Below are 20,426 nucleotides of genomic sequence, written 5' to 3' on the forward strand. Positions count from 1 at the left end.
GCGAGAGAATTTTAGCCCAGACGCCTCACCGATATCGAGGTGATCAGAACTTCGCAGCTCGCACCGCTGCCCAGAGAGTTGATCGATATGGACGTCCAGACACACTACATGACGATCGCAATCGCATTGGTAGTGACGCAATGAGTAGCAGACTGTTCAGCGGACGAAATGATTGAATTAATCAGAGATTTGCACAAGGGCATTGTCGCATCTGGTTCGTCTTTGTTCAGACCATCATTGAGTGTCGCATATGGGATCACCAGAATCAATCAGCCCCCGGTCACATCAACTGCTCTTACCTCTAATCCACGGTCTTGTCGCGGACGGCATCAAAGACTACTCTCTTCGGATCCTGTGCCTTGTCGTCACCCCATTGGATCTCATATCCGGCGTCTTGCAGATACACCTTCCAGTTCTCGTCTTCCTCAACGAGATTTGGCGGGTGTGCAGGAATGAAGAACCATGCTACCAGCATGCCCAACACGGCGAACCCAGACCCAATAAGGAAGACGGCCTGGTTACCGCGCACCGTATCGTCGCCGTACGACGCGAGGATGGGCTTGAATACTGACGTGCCGATCGCGGCACCGGCCTTGCTGAACGCGGCGCAAAGACCCAGCATCTGCCCGCGAATGCTGGTGGGGAAGAACTCAGAGCTCGTTGCGACGATGGTTGCGCCGGGTCCAATTCCACCGAGCGTGAGGAAGAGGCCGTACAGCACAATGAACAAGGCAGTGCGCTTCTGAATGTACTCGAGACATCCGCCGATGATGAAGCCGAGACAGGCTTGCAGACCGAAGCCGAGCGCCATGGTCTTGCGCCGTCCGATCTTGTCGGATAGGTAGCCCCCGATGAAGCCGCCGGGCAGGTAGAAGCAGTTGATCAGCGTGCCCCAGCCGTAGGATTTGACGAGACTATCGCCTGCGTTGACAGAAGCGGAGATTGTGGACGAGAATAGACCGAATGGGTAAGCGATGTAGTTGTATATAAACCAAGCTAGGGCTGAGCCAAGGAGGGGACGCCAGTACCGTTTAATGGCGAGATGGTAGGGGAGGATGGTGTTGCGAGCGCTGCTGCGTCGTTCTGCTGAGGACATGGCCATGCGCCAGCGGAACCAGAAGATTGATACTGGGGGCTGCGTGGTGTTAGTGAGTTCCAGATGCAACGAGATATAAAGAACGTACGATGACACCGAGGGCGAATGCGATGCGCCATATCTTCTCATAGTGTGCTTCGCGCTCGTGGAAGCAGAGAAGTAGCAAGAGAGGAACGAGGCCAGAGAAGACAAAGCCCAGAGATGCAGAGACGTCTGCCACCATGGCGAAGATGAAGCCGCGGTGCTTGCGCGCCCGAGGGGAGTCGTCTGTCGATTCTGCAGTACCAGCGCCTGAGACTGGATATTCGCCGCCTGCGCCAAAGCCAGCAATGCCTCGACTGACGGTGAGCATCCAGAAAAGACCCTTGTCGCTCGTTCCGTGGGAGACGGCTGTCATTATGATGCCGACAGAGAGAAAGAGCGTTGTCAGGACGGCGCCAGATTTGCGACCAAGGCGATCGCTGATGAAGCCAAATGCCAGCATTCCCAGAATCAGACCAATGATGAAGGCATTGGTCAACTGCGATTGCGTTGCGACGCTGAGCGTGTCTGGATAGAGGGCTGTCAGAAGCAGCAGCAACTGACCCATCAAAGCGCTGTTGTATGCATCGCTACCTATGGCAAGGCCAGAGAAGAGGATCATGAAGAAAATGGATCGCTTGGAGTAGAGAACCGGCGCATGGCCTTCGTCAAAGTCGAATTCTGCAGTAGCAGCGACATGTGTCGAAACACTCGTTTCTCCGCCTTTGGTCGGTTTCTTCGGTGAGCCAACAACATTGTCCGCCTCTTTCGACGGCGAAGATGTAGGATCCATCGTGTTGTTTTCACCGTGCGTGTGTATCGTTGTCACAGCGCACCTGAGTGAGCGACGCTTGAGGGATCGTCATGATCGTCGGCATTTCACACTGCCTTTTTGTACTTTCAATCTCTCGGGAAACTTCTTCCTTATCGCTGGCTGTGGCGGCAGACGGATGAGCTTCGGGCGGAGCAGTGTCGACCGATAACGAGTGATGTCGCTCTGCGTCAAGTGGGGAGTGGCTTTCATGTTTCCGAATAAACCGGATGTAAGCCCGTGCGCCGCCCGGCATCAACACCACAAAATTAATGAATCCACAAGGCCTCTACAGGCCTAAATTAACGCGTTTTGTTCCTAATTTTCTTGCCCTAAATGCCTGAGATAGTTAAGAGGGCTGGGAGACGTTTTTATTAGCACTTTAACACCCTGCCGCCGGTGTACGTGTCTGATGAGGCGTCCCAACAGCACCTCCACACACCTCAGCGCAGTGCAATCCTGGGTATTCTACACTTCTGCGACGTGCACCACATACCTTGCTCTTTTAAAGATATTAAAGCTGCCCTTAATATCCCTTACTTAACTGCTTATAAGGTTACTTAGTCTAAGGAGCTACGTACACTCCATCACAGCAACTACTCAGATGCACAGGGTGCACTATAACAGCTCACCAGAGCTGACGCACACGCAATAGTTAACTATCTAGATTACTGCTAGTTTAAAAAGAAAGCAGAGACTTGGCAGGACATACAGGTTAAGGCTGGGGTTATTCTACAAGGTGGGAAAAAGGCCTATTCACGCATCACAATATGGCGTAGAGTGCAGGAGATTGCTCCTATTACTAAGCATATTGCAGCTTAGGAGGATAATTATCCTTCTTATTGTTAGCGTAAGCGTTGTAAGTAGTGTAATACCCAGCTTTAAGTGCGTCCTTGTAGTAAACACTAGAAGAGTGTCTTATAGTGTGATAAGTTACATTAGAAAACTGGCCTACAACACAAGCGTAAGATTAAGAGGAGAAGAGGCAAGGGTAAAAGAAATAAGCCAGAGAACGTGCAGTATAATAAGCACCAGAAGCAAGAGCTAGAAGAGGTAGCAAAGGAGAGAAAGTTCTATCTCTTCTGTGTGCTTAGATACAACTTTGCATAGTGTATGCTATATAAGACGTCTTACAGCAATAGCAAAATAACAAGTAAGGTGTTTATTAAGAAGATTTTACTAGCGTTACACACTAAGTTACTTTACTGTAGTAGAGAGTGGTTATTGTATATAGACTTGGATAGTGCTTATATATCTAAAAAGACACTTAATTACATATACCAGCATGGCTGGGACTACATTTTAGGATGCTTAAAGTCTCTAGATCTATTAATTATGGAGACTTAGGTATCTCTACTAAAGGAGAGGTTTTATAGGCGTACTTGTCGCTTAAAAACTGAAGGGATTTCACGTTTCTACCAGGTGTGGGCGGGTCTTAACCCTAAAAAGATCAACAAAACTATCACAGGCTACCCTGGCAGGCTGATAGAATGTTGAGATGTTATTTAAGGATGTGCTACGAAATTCTAGCATTTTTTCTGATCAATCTGGCTCCAAAATTGAGTAATTTGGTGATAATTCGGCGTGGTGTTGATGCTGGGCGGCGCACGGGCTTACATCCGGTTTATTCTGAAACATGAAAGAGTGGATTGCCGTTACAGCCCTAAGTTGTGTTCGGTAAGGCGCATCCGAGCATCTTTAACGTCAAGTCCTACGTTGTACCGCTCCTTGATACCTCGAACTTCATCTTTGAGCATGATGAAAGAGACATTGTTGCTATACCATGTGCCTGTCTCCCAGTCCAGGGTCAACGCGATAGCACGCTGGGTATTTTGTGTTGCTGCAGTATTGTTGCTGTTAACTTGGGTGCGTACCTTGAATCAGATTCTCAGGCCCCCAACTCCCGCAGGACTTATCTTGAGCTAACAGATTAGAACTACGTTTCGTATTATGTTCATTCAGAGTTGCCTTCAAATGTTGGTTCGGAGAAAGATGATTTCAAGAAATGTTCCATCGACACTTATCGCGCCACGGGCTTGAAGTTTCTCGACACCGCCGAAAGGCCGCCTGTCGAGGAGTATGTTCTTCGAAGGAACAACCTTGCAAAAGCCCTCGCAGTAGAACGGATCGATGCATTCGTTGTCGAGCCTGGCTACACGTTCAGCTACTACGCCAACATCACTCAGCCTCAATGGGAAGTTTGGGAGCCAGAGGAGCGCCCTTTCGTTATGGTGATTCGCCCCGATAAGCTCTCAGATGGGAGCATTGTCGCAAACACCTCTTTCCTGGTTCCGCACTTTGAAGAGACCCGCGCTCGATTGCTCAACATGCCATTCGAAGAAGACATACACACTGTCACGTATGAAGAGCACTGGAACTACTACACCACTCTTTACGAATCGGCAATCTGGGGTGAGACCCTTTCACCGGTTTTGATGGTCGATGAGGAGATGCGCGACTACATTCAGCGCGGATTCGCATCTAACGGGTTCACTGTTGTTGGTCTGGACGGGGAGGTCGAGGCTGTTCGCCAGATCAAGACAGAGCGTGAGCTTGGCATCCTGAGAGCTGTTAACACTGGTACGGTGGAAGCCATACGAGCCATGCGTCAATGTCTTTACGTAGGTGTTACTGAAAACGAGGTCGCGGAGGTCCTCGACGACACGATGAGAGCAGCGGGCATGGATCCATTCTTTGATATTGTGGAGTTTGGAAAGAGTGCTGCACTACCTCACGGTGGCTACGATGGCAGCAGGAAGCTCGAACCCGGCATGTTTGTTCTCATCGACGTGGGCGCGCATCTGTACGGGTACAGCAGCGATGTGTGTCGCACGTTCTACCCGCCGTTTGTCCCGAATCCACCCCCCTCGAAGTACAACGTCACTGAGCAACTGCGCGTGTGGCAAGTCGTGCTTGATGCGCAAGATGCGGCAGTCAAGGCCATGGTGCCGAACGGGACTGCTGCGGCAGTGGATATAGCTGCTCGAGAGGTGATTGCGGCCGCTGGGTACGAGAAGGAATTCACCCACCGCCTAGGTCACGGCATTGGCATCAAGGCACACGAGAGCCCGTACCTCAACAAGGGCAATTTCGGAGCCATACTACGTCCTGGGATGGTTTTCACTGCGGAACCAGGAGTGTACGTGCTCAACGACTTCGGCGTCCGTCACGAGGACATACTGGTAGTGAAAGAAAATGGCGAGGCCGAAAACATCAGCGGTGGGTTTGCTAGGAGCCCGTGGGAACCTTGAGTGATTGCCTTGAGGTCATTCGGATATAGCAACAATATGCCTACAATAGATGCACCAGGAACAGGAGCTCGGTCGACCCTATACATCAGCGTTCCACTTCCAACGCAGTCGAGAGCAATGTTACCATGCGCGTGGTGTATACGCTGTACTGCTGTACTATTTGCCCTCGCGGCAGTCAAGAACAAGGACTGGAATAGGATGTCGGCTTCCGAATGCACAACGCTTCGTCCATATCGTATGTCCAAGATGGATTGACCCTACCAACGTGCAAAGTACTTGTGCGAGAGCGATGGCGATGTGGATCACGAAACACGCCACGACGAATGCAGCAATAGCGTCTCGCTTAGAGTTGCCCTCTCACAAAAGTCTAGGGACGGGACCATCCGCGCGCTCCACCTTCATCTCCAGCATGCATCAGTCGGCGCTATCGGTGCAAGCGCCGTTCTTGAAGCTTGCTCCTTTTTCGCCGTGCCACATGTCCATGCCAGAGGTCAATCTTTTCCTGGTACCTCTCTTCGTCTTCTATCCATGAATCTGTACCCCGTGTCCTTGCTCGAAAGCTATATTGACCACCCGCGGTCCCACAAGACACACACCTCGCCCGATTCGTACACGATGCCCGACACACCATCAAAGCCTACACGCAACATTGCTGAACTCGCACGCGAGGAGAAGGCATTCACGTTTGTTCACTTCACCTGCGAACACGCATGGGTGATTGGCAACATCTTACGGAACACGCTTCGATTGGCCGACACTTCGGCGCTCATACACATCTCCTTTGCAAACCAGACGCTGTTCCACTCGCCGAGCCTGCCGGGCATGATGCCGGACCACGAGACTTGGGTGCAGAGGAAGCGCAACACGGTGCTGCGCTGGGGCCACTCGACATGGCACCTGAGCTGTCGGTTTGACGGAGACTACAAACGCTTCGCAGAGCATCATGCTATGAGCGGTGAGGAGTGGGCCAAGTACACGATAGAAGGAGGTGGGTATCCCGTCTTTGTGAGGGGCGTGGAAGGCTGCGTGGGCGCCATTGTCATTGTAGGACTGGAAGGCGAGCACGCACACAGCGTGCTTGTAAAGGCGATGGAGGAGTACAAGGTGCTGCGGGAAGGATCCAAGAGTCCCATGCGCAGTTTGACGGTCAAGTGACTACATGGTCTGGGCAAAGGGACTGGACTTGGTATAAACCTGGACGGTCTGGCTTTGAATCCTACAGCAAACAAGGAGAAGAGCTAAAGGCATCGCCTGCAGACCGGAAGCCGAATCGCCCACCAACCGCGTCGAAGGCTATCGAGTAGCCGCAGAGGAGGTTGCGTCCCGTGTTGACAAACGGTGGTCGCAGCGACGTCTCCGGAAAGACATAGCTTGGCTCCATCGGTGAGCCTGCACCGACCACAATCGAGTACGACATAGCGGGCGTCGCCAACGATGGAAACCCCAGGGTCAGCTTCGTCCCAGGCTTTACCCGCTTCACCATCTTCGCTGTACCGTTCTGGTTCGGGTTGCGGATGAAAATCTGGGGTATCGTAAACCCCTCCTCAGCTCGAATATACATCTGCGCGATACCAGTATCGACAAGTCCAGGACCGCAGTGCTGGCCCTTGCCGTCAACGCTGAAGCACATCTTCACCATAGCCCAATCTCTCGGGTCCTTGTCATGCGTCAACCCACGCTCAAGGTTTGTAAACGCATAGTCCTTGGCTATTGCTTGTGTCAGGCCAAGATGCACACCCAACGAGGAAATCTCGTATCCAAGTCGCATAGACTGGGGAGATACGGTTCGTCCGTTGATTCTTTCAACGTTCAGAAATGCGTTCACTTTCGGCGAAGCATACGGCATACCGTCCCTTGGCCCGTTTCTACCGAAGCCAACGCCCATGTACGTTATCTTTGACGTGTCTCGCACCACAGCATCTTCACCATTCGGACCTCGAGGGCATCTAAACTGGCCCGCAGGTGTGCTTGGGTCATACCATGGACAGGTCCAGCTCTTGTCGACCAGAAGTATTGGTACCTTCGCAACGGCTTGCGAGCCACCCTCTCCGTGGAATGTGATTGGCAACTCTACAAGACGCCCCACGTACAGAATCTTACTGCTAGTAAAGAAATGATGGGCTGGGGTTCCTATGCTCTTGTCGATGTTGGGTAGGATTGATGCGCCGATCAGCGTCATTGTGCTGCCAGTGTCCACCGGCATTTCGATCTCCACATCCTCGATGGTCGTTTGTATCTGCGGTACATGTTTTGGACTGAACTTGTAGATGTAGGGTAGGAATATCGACTCTGTATATTGTGATAGATTGGCGTCCGCGGTAGTCATGCTATTGAATGTTGACATGGTCAGGTAGAGCGCGATGACACAAAACGCCACGAGGATGCGTTGAAAGAGTGTTGAACTCCTACGAATCTGTCGATGTGGCGTTGAAGATGCCGACGAGGTTGTGGCTTTGGGTGGCGGCACCGACGCTTTATAGTGCTCGGTCTCCATGGCTGTTTATAGTCATGAGGCTTGCGGTTCCCCGCAGTGTTGTAAACAACTGCCGTCGCGATACGTCAGTAGTGCATCTGAGATTCGATGTGCTGGTTGGACGTGTGCCGTCAATTGCCGCGTGAGAAAGAGCGGTTGTGTTGACTCGACGTCACCCCTTGGCACCGTGGCAACTGGCAAGGCTACTGAACGCTTCAGACAATTCAACCTCGATGCCTTGGAACTGAATCTCCAAGATTTCCCATTGGGGATCGATCTTTGTCGCGAACTGCCGAAGAAGCTCTGACACCCCTGCCATCACCCAGCCACATTTGCAGATCATTGCCGACACGTGATGATGCGCGCAGCAACAGGGCTATGCAAGCTTGGCTCTTCCGCGTGCGCTCACTGGCGCCTGTGCGACGATATCCAGGCATGTTCGAACTTCATGTGTTGATTTAAAGGAGAGGAATCTTGCTGTTGACGAGGTCCTCGCACAACATGGGCGACAAAATCCACCCACGCTGAGGTGCCGTCTCATCTCGTCACCACTCCAACGACGCTCCACAGCGTCAGCGCAACCGCTTTCAACGAGGCTCGCCGATAATGGGTCGTTCACCTTCCCGCTCCAGTGATGGCGCTGGGTCCGCTCGCGTAGAACCACTCCTTCTCAATGCGATTGAAAAAGAGCGCCATGGAGAAGTTATCGCGATCATCGAAGAGGCCAAGGCCAAGGCGCAACCCATCGAGCACCTGCTGCGCATTGGACTGATGCGTGCCGTGGAACGAACGGACGTAGAAATCGCCGAATACATGCTGGCAAATGGAGCGAAGCCTGACGGTGCGCCGGGAGGCAGGATGTCACCTGTGCTCAAGGCCGTCGAAAGGAACCACCCAAAGCTTGTACAACTGCTGCTCAGGTTCGGCGCAAACGTAGATGCACAAGACAAGCAAGGGCGCACTGCGCTCATGACTGCCGCGTGGAAGAACAACTTCCACATCATGGACGTACTCCTCAAAGGCGGTGCAGACGTGAACAAGAAGGACAACAACGGCCGACACATCTTACACAACCTGGCGGCGGACAAGGACTGTAACTGGGGATCGAACGTGATTGAGCTACTCCTACACCAGAATATCGCACTCGATGGACCGCAAGGTCAGGATGAGAGCAAAAGAACCCCCCTTCATTGGGCTGCAAGCACAGGCAAGCGGGAACTGTGTGAGATGCTCTTGAGACGAGCGATGCCACCAAGATCCAACGTGAACGCCGAAGAAGGGAGGGGGAAAGCGCCCATCCATCTCGCAATTGCACATGGGCGGGACGATATTGTCGAGACGCTTCTAGCACACGGCGCAGATGTTATGGCACGGAGCGATGGCAGTTGGACGCCGCTACACAATACGTGCGAACAGGGAACCGTTAGAGTGATCAGAATCCTTCTGAGTGCTGGAGCCGACGTAAATGCCCGCCTGTTGAACGGCATGACGCCTTTACACGTTGCTGCGCAAGCTGGACATCTGGAGGTTGTCCAATGCCTTTTGGAACGGAAGGACATCAAGCGCACTGCGAGAGATTCCTTTGGCATCACTCCGTTCCTGCGCGCCGCGCAAAACAAGAGGCGGGATATCGTCAACCTGTTAGCCCCTTCGAACAACGTAGAGACGCTCGGTGAAGACGCCCTGGGTGCCTGCAATGGCTTCGACGCGACCATTGTCGACTTTGGAAACTTCCACAACGACAACAAAGTCACAAGACGGACGGTATACGAAGTCCTCTACGGTCGAGATGCTATCAACCCAAGAAAACCCGCTGTGACGATACTGCCAAAGGAGTCCAAGGCTACAAATTTCCGATGGATACACCTTCCCGCGAACAACATGGCTTGGGTCGAGGCTTTGTTGACAAAGGCGTTTATTGAAGAAGGTGCCAACGATGATGAAGGTTTCAGAGCGCTCGAAAGATCGTTCACGCACCAACATCGCGGCCAGCAAGTACACTCACACTTCATGCGGCCTCTCTGTCAGGGTACCCCACGCGCGCCCAGAAATCAAGACGAGTCCGATCTGTCTGACAGCGCAGAACATGGTCCACCACAGATAGTTGTCAACAACGGTCTAGGATTGAGCATTGATTCTATAACGGGTGCGCAAGAGTCGCCGCTACCTCAGTTCCCACGTGTGCCTGTTCGAACAGGCACCGTAAGCACGGACCAAACGGATTGGACAGCGGGATCTGCTACTGCTTCAGGCAGCGCCACTGGAAAGGAAGGCAAAGGAAAGCAGAGAGACAAGGCAAAGAAGATGCAGAAGTGGAATGGGTCCAAACAGGCCAGCGCACGATCAGGCGGTATCGAAACACCTACCAAGCCACCGGACCATCAGACGAGACGCAAGCAGAGTATGCCAATGACAGACAGTGGCCGCCTCCGGTCGCCAGGCAGTCCTGGTAGGAAAGATCCCACTGCTGTTGCAAAAGGCAATATTTTCACTTTCATGCCCTATCTGCATTTTGAGACAGATAGAAAGAGACAGGAGATGCATGATGCTATCACACGAGTAAAGGAGCGTAGCAAACAAGATGCTCACATTGCGCCCAAACCGCTACGGCGAGCGTCAACCTACGATGAGATGCTACTGCGTGCTCATTTAGCATCTTCACAAACCTCACTCCACGTTCGTCGAACCTTGGACCAGTTCTTCTACCACAACATCGACACGCAATCACGAGATAGAGATCAGGTTGTGTTCAGATATCAGTGCAAGTCCTCGAACAGCAAGTTTGTTGATCCAAAAATCTTCATGGTCGATCAGCTCTGGATGTGGGTATTGGGCAAGGACCTGATCGTGACTGCTTTCCCTCAACGATGGCAGCAGCCTAGAAACGACCCCTTGAATGTCCTCGACGGTATCATCGAGAGGCTCAACAGTAAGACCCAGGAGCCCGTACGCAATGTGTACGATTTAGCTATGGTCATCACAGGGCGATGTAGCGGCGTTTTCGATCGGCACCGCGTGGGTGACGAAGAGTTCCAGTTCTTAGACATGTTCGAAAGCAGCATCGGCGATGCTACAGAGATGGAAACAATGCTCTTCAAAGAGTTCAACACTGCCTCGGCTCAAGCGTCAGCCTGGTTACAACATCACAGACGAGCGAGTCGCTTCTCGCGTCATCTCGAAGCGGAAGGCAGGCAGCGTGAGCATCACAACCGCCGCCATTTGCCACATCACTCCCATACACATGCGCTCGCCGATCCGCCAATCAAGGAAGAGCATTTCGGCTACGACGATGACTCGTCGCTCGCTAACGCCCCCCTTTTTGTCGACAAGCTTCTGGATATCGGCGCTGAGACAGATCTCTTAGCGGAGACCAAAGACATTCGCGACGAGCTCAACATGATCGCTAAGGTTCTGGAAGATCAGCGCTCTGTGATTCCCGATCTTGAAGTAGCCATCACCGATATCTATTTTGAGGAACACAAGGCCCATCGGGACTTGAAACGACGCTTCAAAGAACAGCTCAAGACAGTCGACACTCATCTGAAAGATTTGGAGCGGATGGACAAGCAAGCAGAACGCATCTACAAGTCCATTACTGATCTGCTCGATCTCAAACAGAAGCATGCCAACGCGTTTGAAGCCCGCTTTGCACGTGACCAAGCTGCCGGTACTGCTCGTCAAAGTCAGACGATAATGGTGTTCACTATCGTGACTATAATATTCTTGCCACTGAGCTTCATCGCGGGTTTGTTCACCATCAACATCAAAGAGTTTCCACATCGAGAGGGCGGCGACGAACCGAGTCTGCCAATGTCTTTCGTATTCAAATACATGTTCGGCATTGGGTTTGCCATCTCGATCCCGTTCATAGCCATCGCACTCTCCTTTGACGCTATTGGAGACTTTTTTCGCGAAGTCAGACGCAGATGGCGAGACGGGAGGACGAGTACTATACATACACATCACGGCGGGCAGAGCACTGCAGTCAAAGACGAGAAGATGGGCATCGAGTATGCGGTCGACATGCGTGCTCTTGAGCAAGCACTTAGTGCCGGACGTAGTAGTATGGTGCAGGCCAACGGGCGACGCAGTATCGAGAGCTACTTGGGTAATGGCTGCGGTTACGGCGTTGGAACGACTCTGCGCACCGCTGCGAGTCGCAGTACGGGGGGCAAAGACGCAGTGCACATCACCACTCACGGAAATGGTATGACGACGGTGGGTGGCAGACTGAGTGCGGATGTTCGACCGAGCCCTGTAGACAGGATCAGCACAGGCTTCCGGATGAGGGGCAGTACGGATATTGAACGTGGTTAGGAGGTTGGGAACGAATCTGTTTTAAGCGTACTTAGATACCCCACATTTTTGAATGACGACGATCTGAACAAGACTCCAAAATCATGAATGAGACGGCCAACGTCCTTTTGATCAGTCTCATTGGTCCTTTACTGGGTGCTTCCACTGCTGATATCCCACCCAAGCCTGGAATCCGGCAATCACCAGACCAAGCAGTCCGATGGTTACTGCAATGAATACGCCAATCGTCGTTGCCATGAGCATCTTCCTCTCTGCGCTCTTCGTGCCGCCTTCGAATAGTCGCTCAAACCAGTTCCGTGGGCTCGGATCCTTCAGCTCATCATACAACCGCGCAAGCCGATTGCCAAAATAAGCGTACGTGACTTCCATCAGGTCGTCGTGTCGTCGAAACCCGGCAGACTCATTGAAAAGAAGGTCCGCGTCGAAACCTTGCCTTCTCACGAGCGAACCTCGCAGATCGGATGTTTCTTGGTTTGGTGGAAACAAAAGCTGCATCGTGTCCAGCAACTCGAGTATCAGTGCCTGTGGTAAATACGAAGCAGCCGGGTTCTCTTTGGAAGCTAAAAGGATCTCTTGCAGTACTGATGTACAATGAAAAACTTGCAGGACTCTGGTGCTGTTGTCGAACATCAGATGATATCGTATGTCTGAAGTCGCTTCCAAGTTTATCCTGACACTCTGCAGATTTCTAACTGACAACGCCCCTAAAACAACTCCGCGCTCGCTGTACGATCGATTGTAATCGAAATAAGCATTTAGATCTTGAGGGAACGTTTCGTCCATGTAGGTTTCGATGGAAAGAGTGTCGCGCCAGGGAGGGAACGGCATGCCTGCTTCGATCGTATTCATCCTTTCATGCGAATCTGCAGAAGCCATGCAGAGAAGTATACTAGCAGCGATACCAAAAGCTTTATTTTGATCGTGGGTACACCGTCCATTCTCTATGCTCATCCGTCTGCCGAAATGCTCGAGTATCAAATCCTTTCGTGAGGTCTTAGGGCGGTCTTTTATGACCTTGATCAGATCCAGGAGATCTTTGTGGTGCCTAAGCGCTGGTGGATCCCCAACATGGTCGGGAATGTACGTTTTTGTGATAGCTTTGAATGCCGCCCAATAGCTACTCAGTCTACCAGCACGACTCCATGGGCAGCTTCCTGATGCTGTGCAAGAAGGTTTGTCAACACAACTACCGCAAAACCTCCAGTCCCATAAAGTCTCGCCCAGATTCTGCAAGTCTAGATTGCCGACTTGTCGCAGGGGAAAGAAAGAGTTCGCCATAGTGAGACAGAAGCAAAGAAACAAACGCAGCCGACCTTTATTGAGCTTTATGCAGCAAGGCGGTGCAAGCCAGGTGCAGTCGTGGGCCATTTTTATTGGACAAGGTTGCTGCATTCAATATCATGCTGTCAATACGTCAGCCACAACACTGCGCCTTGACGATCGCCAATGATGTCGCCAAGGTATGATGAACAGTAAGCCGGTCAACTTAGACAGGAAGGATCGGCCTATGCAAGTAGTACGGAAGCTCTTAGCGCGTGGACTGAGTAGACTCCGTGTTAATCCGTTTTGCCCACACCACTGTTAATGTGAGCAAACTCTTTTTCAAACTGCTTTTCCTGCATTCATGTTTAAAACTGAAGGGTTTCCTTAAGGATGAACAGCACTACAGTTACGCAATCAGCAACACATTCGATCTACAGAGCTAGCAGGGGGGACATGAGCGATACTGTTTCCCAGCATGCTACGACACCTGTGGCGCAAGCTGCAAACGAGGCTGAGGATATTGTCGAACAGGCTCCATCTCAAACGCGGTCGAAGTTTCCACCTCATCATCACCGGCCTGGCTGGAGTGAGTGCAATACATGCTACTGCTTCAACCAGAAACCAAGCCAAGCAACGCTTGATCGATGCAACAACGCCCTTACCAAAATCCAGCCTCGTCTGACGGAATTTGTGTCCAAGTTTCGGCGCAAACGTCATCTCTACCGTCATGTCGACAATATTTCACTGGGCGTGACTTGTAGGTCACTGGGAAGGGTCGATGCCTCAGCAAAAGTATTGATCGTCATGATCTGTGCGGAACACATTCGAGGAAAAATTCAGAGATGGATCGACAAAGGCAGCCTCGACGAGATATGCCAACCTGAAAGAGCAGACATCATGAAGCTGGGCATAGTACTTGTCGATGGTGCTTTGATAGAGGAGGCAACCGGTAGCTTGCTTCCCAGCCAGATTTACTGTTCTCCAGGGTTCTCTCAAGGAGCTGATAGATACTATCGAACAGCTTTGATTAAGGCCGAGGAAGAAAATCGTCGTCATTACGCAACGATGGGTGGATTACTGACCATCGTCGGAGCAGATGGTGGGGCATCAATACTTGGTTTGACAGCCAGTCACCTGTTTTTGCATCGTGAAAAGGAAAATGACAACGACGAGGGCTTTGCTACACGCGATTCCGATAGTAGTGACAGCGAGAGTGATATCGAAAGTCCGGACATGAACGAGTCTGGTGGCGAATCCCACCAGACCCCTGACACTTCATCTCTGGAGGCGATAGAGGCAGACGATTTGGAAAACAGAGACTGGTTCAACCTCGGCGCTCTGGCGGATGTCTCTTACTCACAGCAAGCGAAAGACCGCGACTGGGCGCTTGTTGAGCTTTTGGATCAAGCTGAGACCCGCCAAATCATTCCCGAGTTGATCAACAAAGACATGATCTCTGCAGAAACAGAGGAACGTCCTGCCGACAGAGTACGTATCGTTTGCTTATCAGGACAAGTGTCTTGTGATTTGTCCTCTTGGCCAGCTATGGCATTACTCCGGAACGGGCGTTCATTTGTGCGGGCGTACATTACGACATCGTTGAATTCTCAAGGTATGATCTCGATACCTTTACCTTCACACTCTTCTAACACGCAGCAGATCTTCCTCCCGGCTGCTCTGGATCTTGGGTAATATCTGATACCCGGGCTATAGACGGTTCACGACGTGTGTGTGGTCAGGTTGCAGCAAGTGATGTACTTGGCGGAATATGGGTCATTCCATTCGAGGACATCATTAGCGACGTCAAGAAAGGGCTCCAAGCCAGAAGTGTGACCATCCTACGAGACTTTACGGATGGAACAACCGTGATTGCGAGATCACCCCAGATAGAAGCGAGAAGAGTGATCGCCGCAGAATCTACAATCTTTTCATCCGGAACAGGTACCCATCGATGGCAGTGTTGTCAATGCCATGCAGATAACAGTGGTGACTACGACGCCGGTTGTTTTAACTGTTCACATTGGAGAGATGCATATTGTAGCTTCTATAGTGTCAAGGTATAGACGGCTCGTCATAGCAATAGATCTAAGTGTCACATCTCCATGTATCTTTGAGAGTACTGCACGAGATCGAGGACCAACACAAATACTACGTACGAAACGCCCTTGAAAACAACGACAAACGCAATTTGATTCAGATTGAACTATCCTTGGATATATAAATTCCAATTTCATATGTGACCTCTGACTTGTTCTTCTTCCTAAGATTACCATCTTACGGAACATGCTCAAGGTGTGCAAGGGCGCGCACGTGGTTCGTGGCGTGCTTTCTCCCACCAACTCGCGCGCACCCAGGACCCTCTCCACATTTCGATTCAATCGCCCGTTCTCAGACCCACAGACCAAACCACCAATCCAAAGCATCTGTCAGAATTGAAAAGCATTCCTGATTTCGTATTCTTCAGACACAGGGAGCGAAAAGATGTCGCCCACAGGATTCACAAGACGCGTGACGCGCTCTTTGACTCAATCGCAGACACTGAAAGCACACGCTGATACAAAGGCAAAAATGATACATGCGAAGACCGAAGACACCGGAGGAATCGACAAGCATCGAGCGAAATCCACAGATAAGACAAGGCATGCCGCAGGGGCTGCGTCTAAGTCGAAGCCAGCCACGAAACCTGAACGTGATCATGGCAGCGATGAGGAGAATGGGGAAGATGACCCAGGACGCGACACAGCACGAGCAACAGGTGAAAAAAAAATCACAATCTTCACCATAAGCACCGAGCCGCACGTGAAAAAGCCAATCATCTGCCACAGATACACACCTCCCACACCTCCCACGGCCTCAAACCAGCCACCCTTCATCTTCACCCACGGCGCAGGCGGCACCCTCTCCGCGCCAGCCGTGGTCAACTTCTGCACAGGATTCGCCTCCGCCTCGCTCTTCTCCATCCTCGTGTTCCAGGGCTCCGTGAACCTCGGCGCGCGCGCAAAGGGCTTCCACGCGTGCCGCGCACACGTCTGCGGGCCTGGGGGCGGCGCGCATCAGCCGCTGTTGCTCGGGGGACGCAGCATGGGCGCGCGCGCTGCTGTTATGGCTGCTACGGAAGATCTAGCCGCGGTGCGCGAGGGGCAGCGGGATAGGAGGGTGGGATTGGTGCTTGTGAGTTATCCGCTGCAAGGACCGAAGGAGGTCAGGGATAGGATGTTGCTGGATCTGCCCAAGGGGGTCGAGGTCTTGTTTGTTGTGGGTGAGAGAGATGCGATGTGTCCGCTGGAGTTGTTGGAGGGGGTCAGGGAGAAGATGAAGGCTACGAGCAGAGTGGTGGTGGTGAGAGGCGCGGATCACGGGATGAATGTCAGGCCGGCGGGTGGGACGAGGGAGGTGGGCGAGGAGACAGGAAAGATAGCAGCAAGGTGGCTCAGTGGGGAGATGGAACCAGAGGGCGAGACGTTGTATGTGGGAGGAGAAGAAAAGTAGAGCGATGGACATTGGCAGTAAATATGGAAATCGTCCTTGGATGCCCAACCTGGTATCATCTCGTAAATATACATAGTCGTGTGCTCTGCGCCCGAGCCTCTGCTGTTTCTTAGTCCTCTCTTGCAATCACGACGCCCTCGTCCCACTCTACCTCCTCATCGATGACACCACCAAACTCGCTCGCCATGGCCAGCTCATCGTTGGCGCTCAGGACACCCTGGATGTCGCCCGAGGCAATCTCCTCATACGCAGTCGTAATGCCCGTGATGCGACATAGCCGCGCAACAGACGCCATCATGACCAAGCCCAGCATAGCGAATGGTCCTACGGCGATGAGCTGCGAGAACTGGCTTCGCAATGTCAGTACAACCCAACGCAGCAAGAGCGAAACCCAACTCACCAGTACCACACGTGCACGCATTTCTCGTCCCAGTAATGCAGCCTGGCTTCAATCTTGGTGTCGCGCTCTGACTTCCTGCCTGTCTCCATTTCTGAGAGAAGAAGGGCGAGTTGCTTCCGGAACGCGTGCAGGCTCTTCCACCAGTGGCTGCGGCGATGCTGGTTGCGGTTGCGCACGAACAGCTTATTCAGCAGCTCGTAGATGTCAATAAGCATGGCCTTCTCATGCTGCGATGCATTGGACAGCGGGGCGGCGGAGATTGGAGTAGCCATCTTGGTGGTCTGAGAGGTAGGGATGGGGCCCATGGTGAAAGATGTAGCCAACAGGCAGATTTATGGGTCTTGGGGCGAGCAGGAAAGAGCGAAACGTCTCCGGAATCGGTGACGAGCCGCGGGATGCAAGCTCGCGAAGTATTGAGTATTGAGGTTCTGCGGGCTGCCGGTGCGGGAGCGGAACCTGTGCCTGTGCGTAGGCTTGAAGACAGTCAGGTATATAGAGTGGTCAAGAGAATGCAACGTGCCGTCACAGCGGTGGCCTTCCAGATTGCAAAGATAGTGGTGTGGTAAAGACGAGTCTTTGCATGCTTTGGTGGTAGGCGATAAAGGAGAGAGGAAGCTTTGTGCGGGATGAAGGTGAAGAAAGAAAACGCGTTGGGCGCGTGTGCGTGAACCAGAACTCGATGTGCGGACTCGAGCTCTCGTGGCTGAAAGTGCACTGCACAGTGCCTGTTCAGCCCAGATACAGGCTATACCGGGTGACGATAGTGGTACCTTTATAACGGCAACATGCAGTGGGTGGCAGCGGACTCCTTATGAGGTCAAGAATTCTCCAGTCAGAATCTGCAAGCGGTGAAGACTTTGCTAGCACAGGGTCATTCGCGACGCCTGGTAACCCTCGCAATGCCCAGCGAGTGGTCTATCGTGATCTGCGAAGTGAACTCTGATGTGAGATGCAAGCAGTGTGTAGTACAAATCCGGGATTGTGGGTATACAACAGGGTCTCCCGGAGTAGTCGAAATGCGGAGGGTGCGCGTGACTTTCGTCTTGTACGACAATCGCCTCAGCGGTAGACCTAAACCGTTAATCTGGGGAAGCGGCTACACAAGCCCGGAGAATGCAACGAATACGATCCTGGCTCGAGGATGGTACGTATAGGTGTAGACGCCGAGCGAGGGCTAGGTCGGGAGGCCTGTGGGGACCGCATTCAGGTTTGCCGTGAAGGCGCCAATGTGCCAACTCGACCTGCGCGCGCTGTTGAGTTTCTTCTGCTTCTGCGTCGTTCTCGAGGCGCTTGGCCATACGGCTGCCTATGCTGAGGAATGTCATGGGGCTCGTAATGTAACAGTAGAGCTGCTGTGCAAAGGCGGACAGCCTTGCATTCGGTTCCGCATTTCCTCGGCGCGCCCAAGCTATGCGCGTGGGGCAGCTCCTTCCACCGCTGCACACTCCCACCACCACCAGACCCGGCTTTCTCTTGTGCAAGCTCACTGGACAGGATGTCGGCCTCCCGAGAATGTGACGATGTACATCAAGACGATGGTCGAACTGCCATCGCCCATAAAGCCGTGACACTCCTATCCTCGACCATCACCCACCTCGCCCCCACACCATCAGGCCGACGAGCAACGTGCTGTTGATGTAACCTTCAGCCTGCTGAGAGCTCACAGTTGGTTCGCTGTCTATTCTTGGGAAGCAGGATGTCCTTCGTCTGAGCAGCGAACAAGGACAGAGCGAGAGGGAATGTATCAACGCGCACACCCATCAACAGCGAATGTGCTCTCCAAACGACAAGCATGGCGAATGGCACACATGGGGGGACGAGTGAAGTCACATCCACAGTCGCTTTTGTAGTGTTTGGAACGTGCAGGGTTCGCACATATGGCTGTAGCATGCTCGATCCAGCAGCTTTGCAGCTAAGCTCAGCAGACATGTAGGCAACCATTCGCACACATCGTCGCCCAAGGCGGAGATCGAAAGAGTTGGGGACGCACATCGGCTTCGAAAATGATATGATGCTGCCGGTCACACAGAAGAGGCGGAGAGAAAGCACAGTCCTGGGCTGCGCAAGGCCCAGCATTCTCCGGGCGGCATCTCGCTGCAGCAAACGATCGATGGCTGTGACGTGACATTGGAGGTCGGAATCTGCTTTTGCTGGAATCCTGGTGGCTGCAGATTGTACCATGGCTCTTTCGATCAGGTTTGCGGACGTCGCGGCTGGACTCAGCATGCTGTGGCACATTGGGTGTAGCATGCCGCATTTCCACGGGAGCTACACCAAGATCCCGACGGCCGCGTGTACATGTGTACATACGTTTGATAACGACATTTCTCCAAGCTGAGCCGCACCTCTGCTGATCTGCTGTCCTTTCCTGGCTGCCTTTGAACGGGACCAAGGTTTTACGATGGCGGCCTAAAGGTATCCTGGCTGGGTCTAGGGTCGACGGCGGAGCACCGGTAGAATGCTTGCACTCGGAAAAACGGGGTTGAGACAGCGCGTCTGATCTCGCTCGTCGTATCGTTATCACCGTTGGGCACCTTACTTGTCGTATGTCTTGCCGATGAAGAACGAAAGCAAACTCGACTCGTTGCTTTTAGGTAAGCACATGTCGCGGAGGCAGTATCCTTCAACGGCGCATCCAGTTGGCTTCCAGGTGCTCTGAAGCCCTTGGAACATCTCCACACATGACTCTGGAGCGAGCAAGAGCAGCGTTGAGGAAGCCTCTGAGGCTGCAATCGAGTGCGGGGATTTCCAGGTGCAGCTCTGTGAGCCAACTTGCCCCCGCACACCAGGACTTCGAGGACCACATACCTGCGAGCAAATGCTCTCTCCCTTCAAGATCTCCTTGTCGTCCTCATCGTCCTCTCTGCACGGCTTGCTGCTGGCCAGAGGCCTGTATCTGGAGGTATGCGCGCGCCCACGCAAGCCAAGCAGCGCCGACGAGCCACTCCTGCTGGTGGCCGATGAAGTAGCACATCAACTGCGCCCAATCCTCCCAGTGCTGCCCCTGCTCCCCCTGGTCTTGGGCGCTAGGCATGTCTCCCATGTCGGCCAGCTCCTCCAGGACGGTGCTCATGCAGGCGTGGAGGAACTGGAGACGGCGCTGCATCTGGCGGACCACTGCAGCGGCAAAGGCGGCTAGGCCAGACATGGGGCTTTCGTTATGTGAGAAGTGTAAAGAGAAGAGAATCTGTATGCTGCAAGAGCTGTTCGAGAGAAAGAGTTGTTCAACGTGGTCGTGGTGTTGCGAGGGGCGTGCTGCCTGCGAGCTCCCACATCACTACACACATCGCGGGCTGCGACAATCG

General features: G+C 52.8%; 10 protein-coding genes across 10 annotated transcripts; 5 read left to right on the forward strand and 5 right to left on the reverse strand.

Annotated features, from left to right (window-relative positions):
- Window positions 1–301: 301 nt before the first annotated feature.
- Window positions 302–1,910, reverse strand: EKO05_0003157 (uncharacterized protein; the record flags this gene model as incomplete). The annotated part of the gene is made up of 2 exons (XM_038937815.1): window positions 302–1,135; window positions 1,185–1,910. The coding sequence occupies 2 exons, from the start codon at window positions 1,908–1,910 to the stop codon at window positions 302–304; spliced, it is 1,560 nt and encodes a 519-aa protein (XP_038801715.1).
- A 1,773-nt stretch (window positions 1,911–3,683) lies between these two features.
- Window positions 3,684–5,179, forward strand: EKO05_0003158 (uncharacterized protein; the record flags this gene model as incomplete). The annotated part of the gene is made up of 2 exons (XM_038937995.1): window positions 3,684–3,794; window positions 3,863–5,179. 2 exons carry the CDS (start codon window positions 3,684–3,686, stop codon window positions 5,177–5,179), a joined length of 1,428 nt encoding a protein of 475 aa, XP_038801716.1.
- A 528-nt stretch (window positions 5,180–5,707) lies between these two features.
- EKO05_0003159 (uncharacterized protein) lies at window positions 5,708–6,334 on the forward strand (the record flags this gene model as incomplete). Its single annotated transcript, XM_038945224.1, has 1 exon — window positions 5,708–6,334. One exon carries the CDS (start codon window positions 5,708–5,710, stop codon window positions 6,332–6,334), a length of 627 nt encoding a protein of 208 aa, XP_038801717.1.
- Window positions 6,335–6,395: 61 nt separating this feature from the next.
- On the reverse strand, window positions 6,396–7,673 carry EKO05_0003160 (uncharacterized protein; the record flags this gene model as incomplete). The annotated part of the gene is made up of 1 exon (XM_038945225.1): window positions 6,396–7,673. One exon carries the CDS (start codon window positions 7,671–7,673, stop codon window positions 6,396–6,398), a length of 1,278 nt encoding a protein of 425 aa, XP_038801718.1.
- A 585-nt stretch (window positions 7,674–8,258) lies between these two features.
- On the forward strand, window positions 8,259–11,969 carry EKO05_0003161 (uncharacterized protein; the record flags this gene model as incomplete). The annotated part of the gene is made up of 1 exon (XM_038945226.1): window positions 8,259–11,969. The coding sequence occupies one exon, from the start codon at window positions 8,259–8,261 to the stop codon at window positions 11,967–11,969; it is 3,711 nt and encodes a 1,236-aa protein (XP_038801719.1).
- Window positions 11,970–12,086: 117 nt separating this feature from the next.
- On the reverse strand, window positions 12,087–13,247 carry EKO05_0003162 (uncharacterized protein; the record flags this gene model as incomplete). Its single annotated transcript, XM_038945227.1, has 1 exon — window positions 12,087–13,247. One exon carries the CDS (start codon window positions 13,245–13,247, stop codon window positions 12,087–12,089), a length of 1,161 nt encoding a protein of 386 aa, XP_038801720.1.
- A 375-nt stretch (window positions 13,248–13,622) lies between these two features.
- EKO05_0003163 (uncharacterized protein) lies at window positions 13,623–14,924 on the forward strand (the record flags this gene model as incomplete). Its single annotated transcript, XM_059636105.1, has 1 exon — window positions 13,623–14,924. The coding sequence occupies one exon, from the start codon at window positions 13,623–13,625 to the stop codon at window positions 14,922–14,924; it is 1,302 nt and encodes a 433-aa protein (XP_059492088.1).
- An 876-nt stretch (window positions 14,925–15,800) lies between these two features.
- EKO05_0003164 (uncharacterized protein) lies at window positions 15,801–16,721 on the forward strand (the record flags this gene model as incomplete). Its single annotated transcript, XM_038945228.2, has 1 exon — window positions 15,801–16,721. The coding sequence occupies one exon, from the start codon at window positions 15,801–15,803 to the stop codon at window positions 16,719–16,721; it is 921 nt and encodes a 306-aa protein (XP_038801722.2).
- A 109-nt stretch (window positions 16,722–16,830) lies between these two features.
- On the reverse strand, window positions 16,831–17,426 carry EKO05_0003165 (RNase MRP subunit; the record flags this gene model as incomplete). Its single annotated transcript, XM_038937735.1, has 2 exons — window positions 16,831–17,071; window positions 17,122–17,426. 2 exons carry the CDS (start codon window positions 17,424–17,426, stop codon window positions 16,831–16,833), a joined length of 546 nt encoding a protein of 181 aa, XP_038801723.1.
- Window positions 17,427–19,972: 2,546 nt separating this feature from the next.
- EKO05_0003166 (uncharacterized protein) lies at window positions 19,973–20,269 on the reverse strand (the record flags this gene model as incomplete). The annotated part of the gene is made up of 1 exon (XM_038945229.1): window positions 19,973–20,269. The coding sequence occupies one exon, from the start codon at window positions 20,267–20,269 to the stop codon at window positions 19,973–19,975; it is 297 nt and encodes a 98-aa protein (XP_038801724.1).
- Window positions 20,270–20,426: the final 157 nt, after the last annotated feature.

Source organism: Ascochyta rabiei, chromosome 4 (assembly GCF_004011695.2).
Source record: "Ascochyta rabiei chromosome 4, complete sequence".
Lineage (NCBI taxonomy): Eukaryota > Fungi > Ascomycota > Dothideomycetes > Pleosporales > Didymellaceae > Ascochyta > Ascochyta rabiei.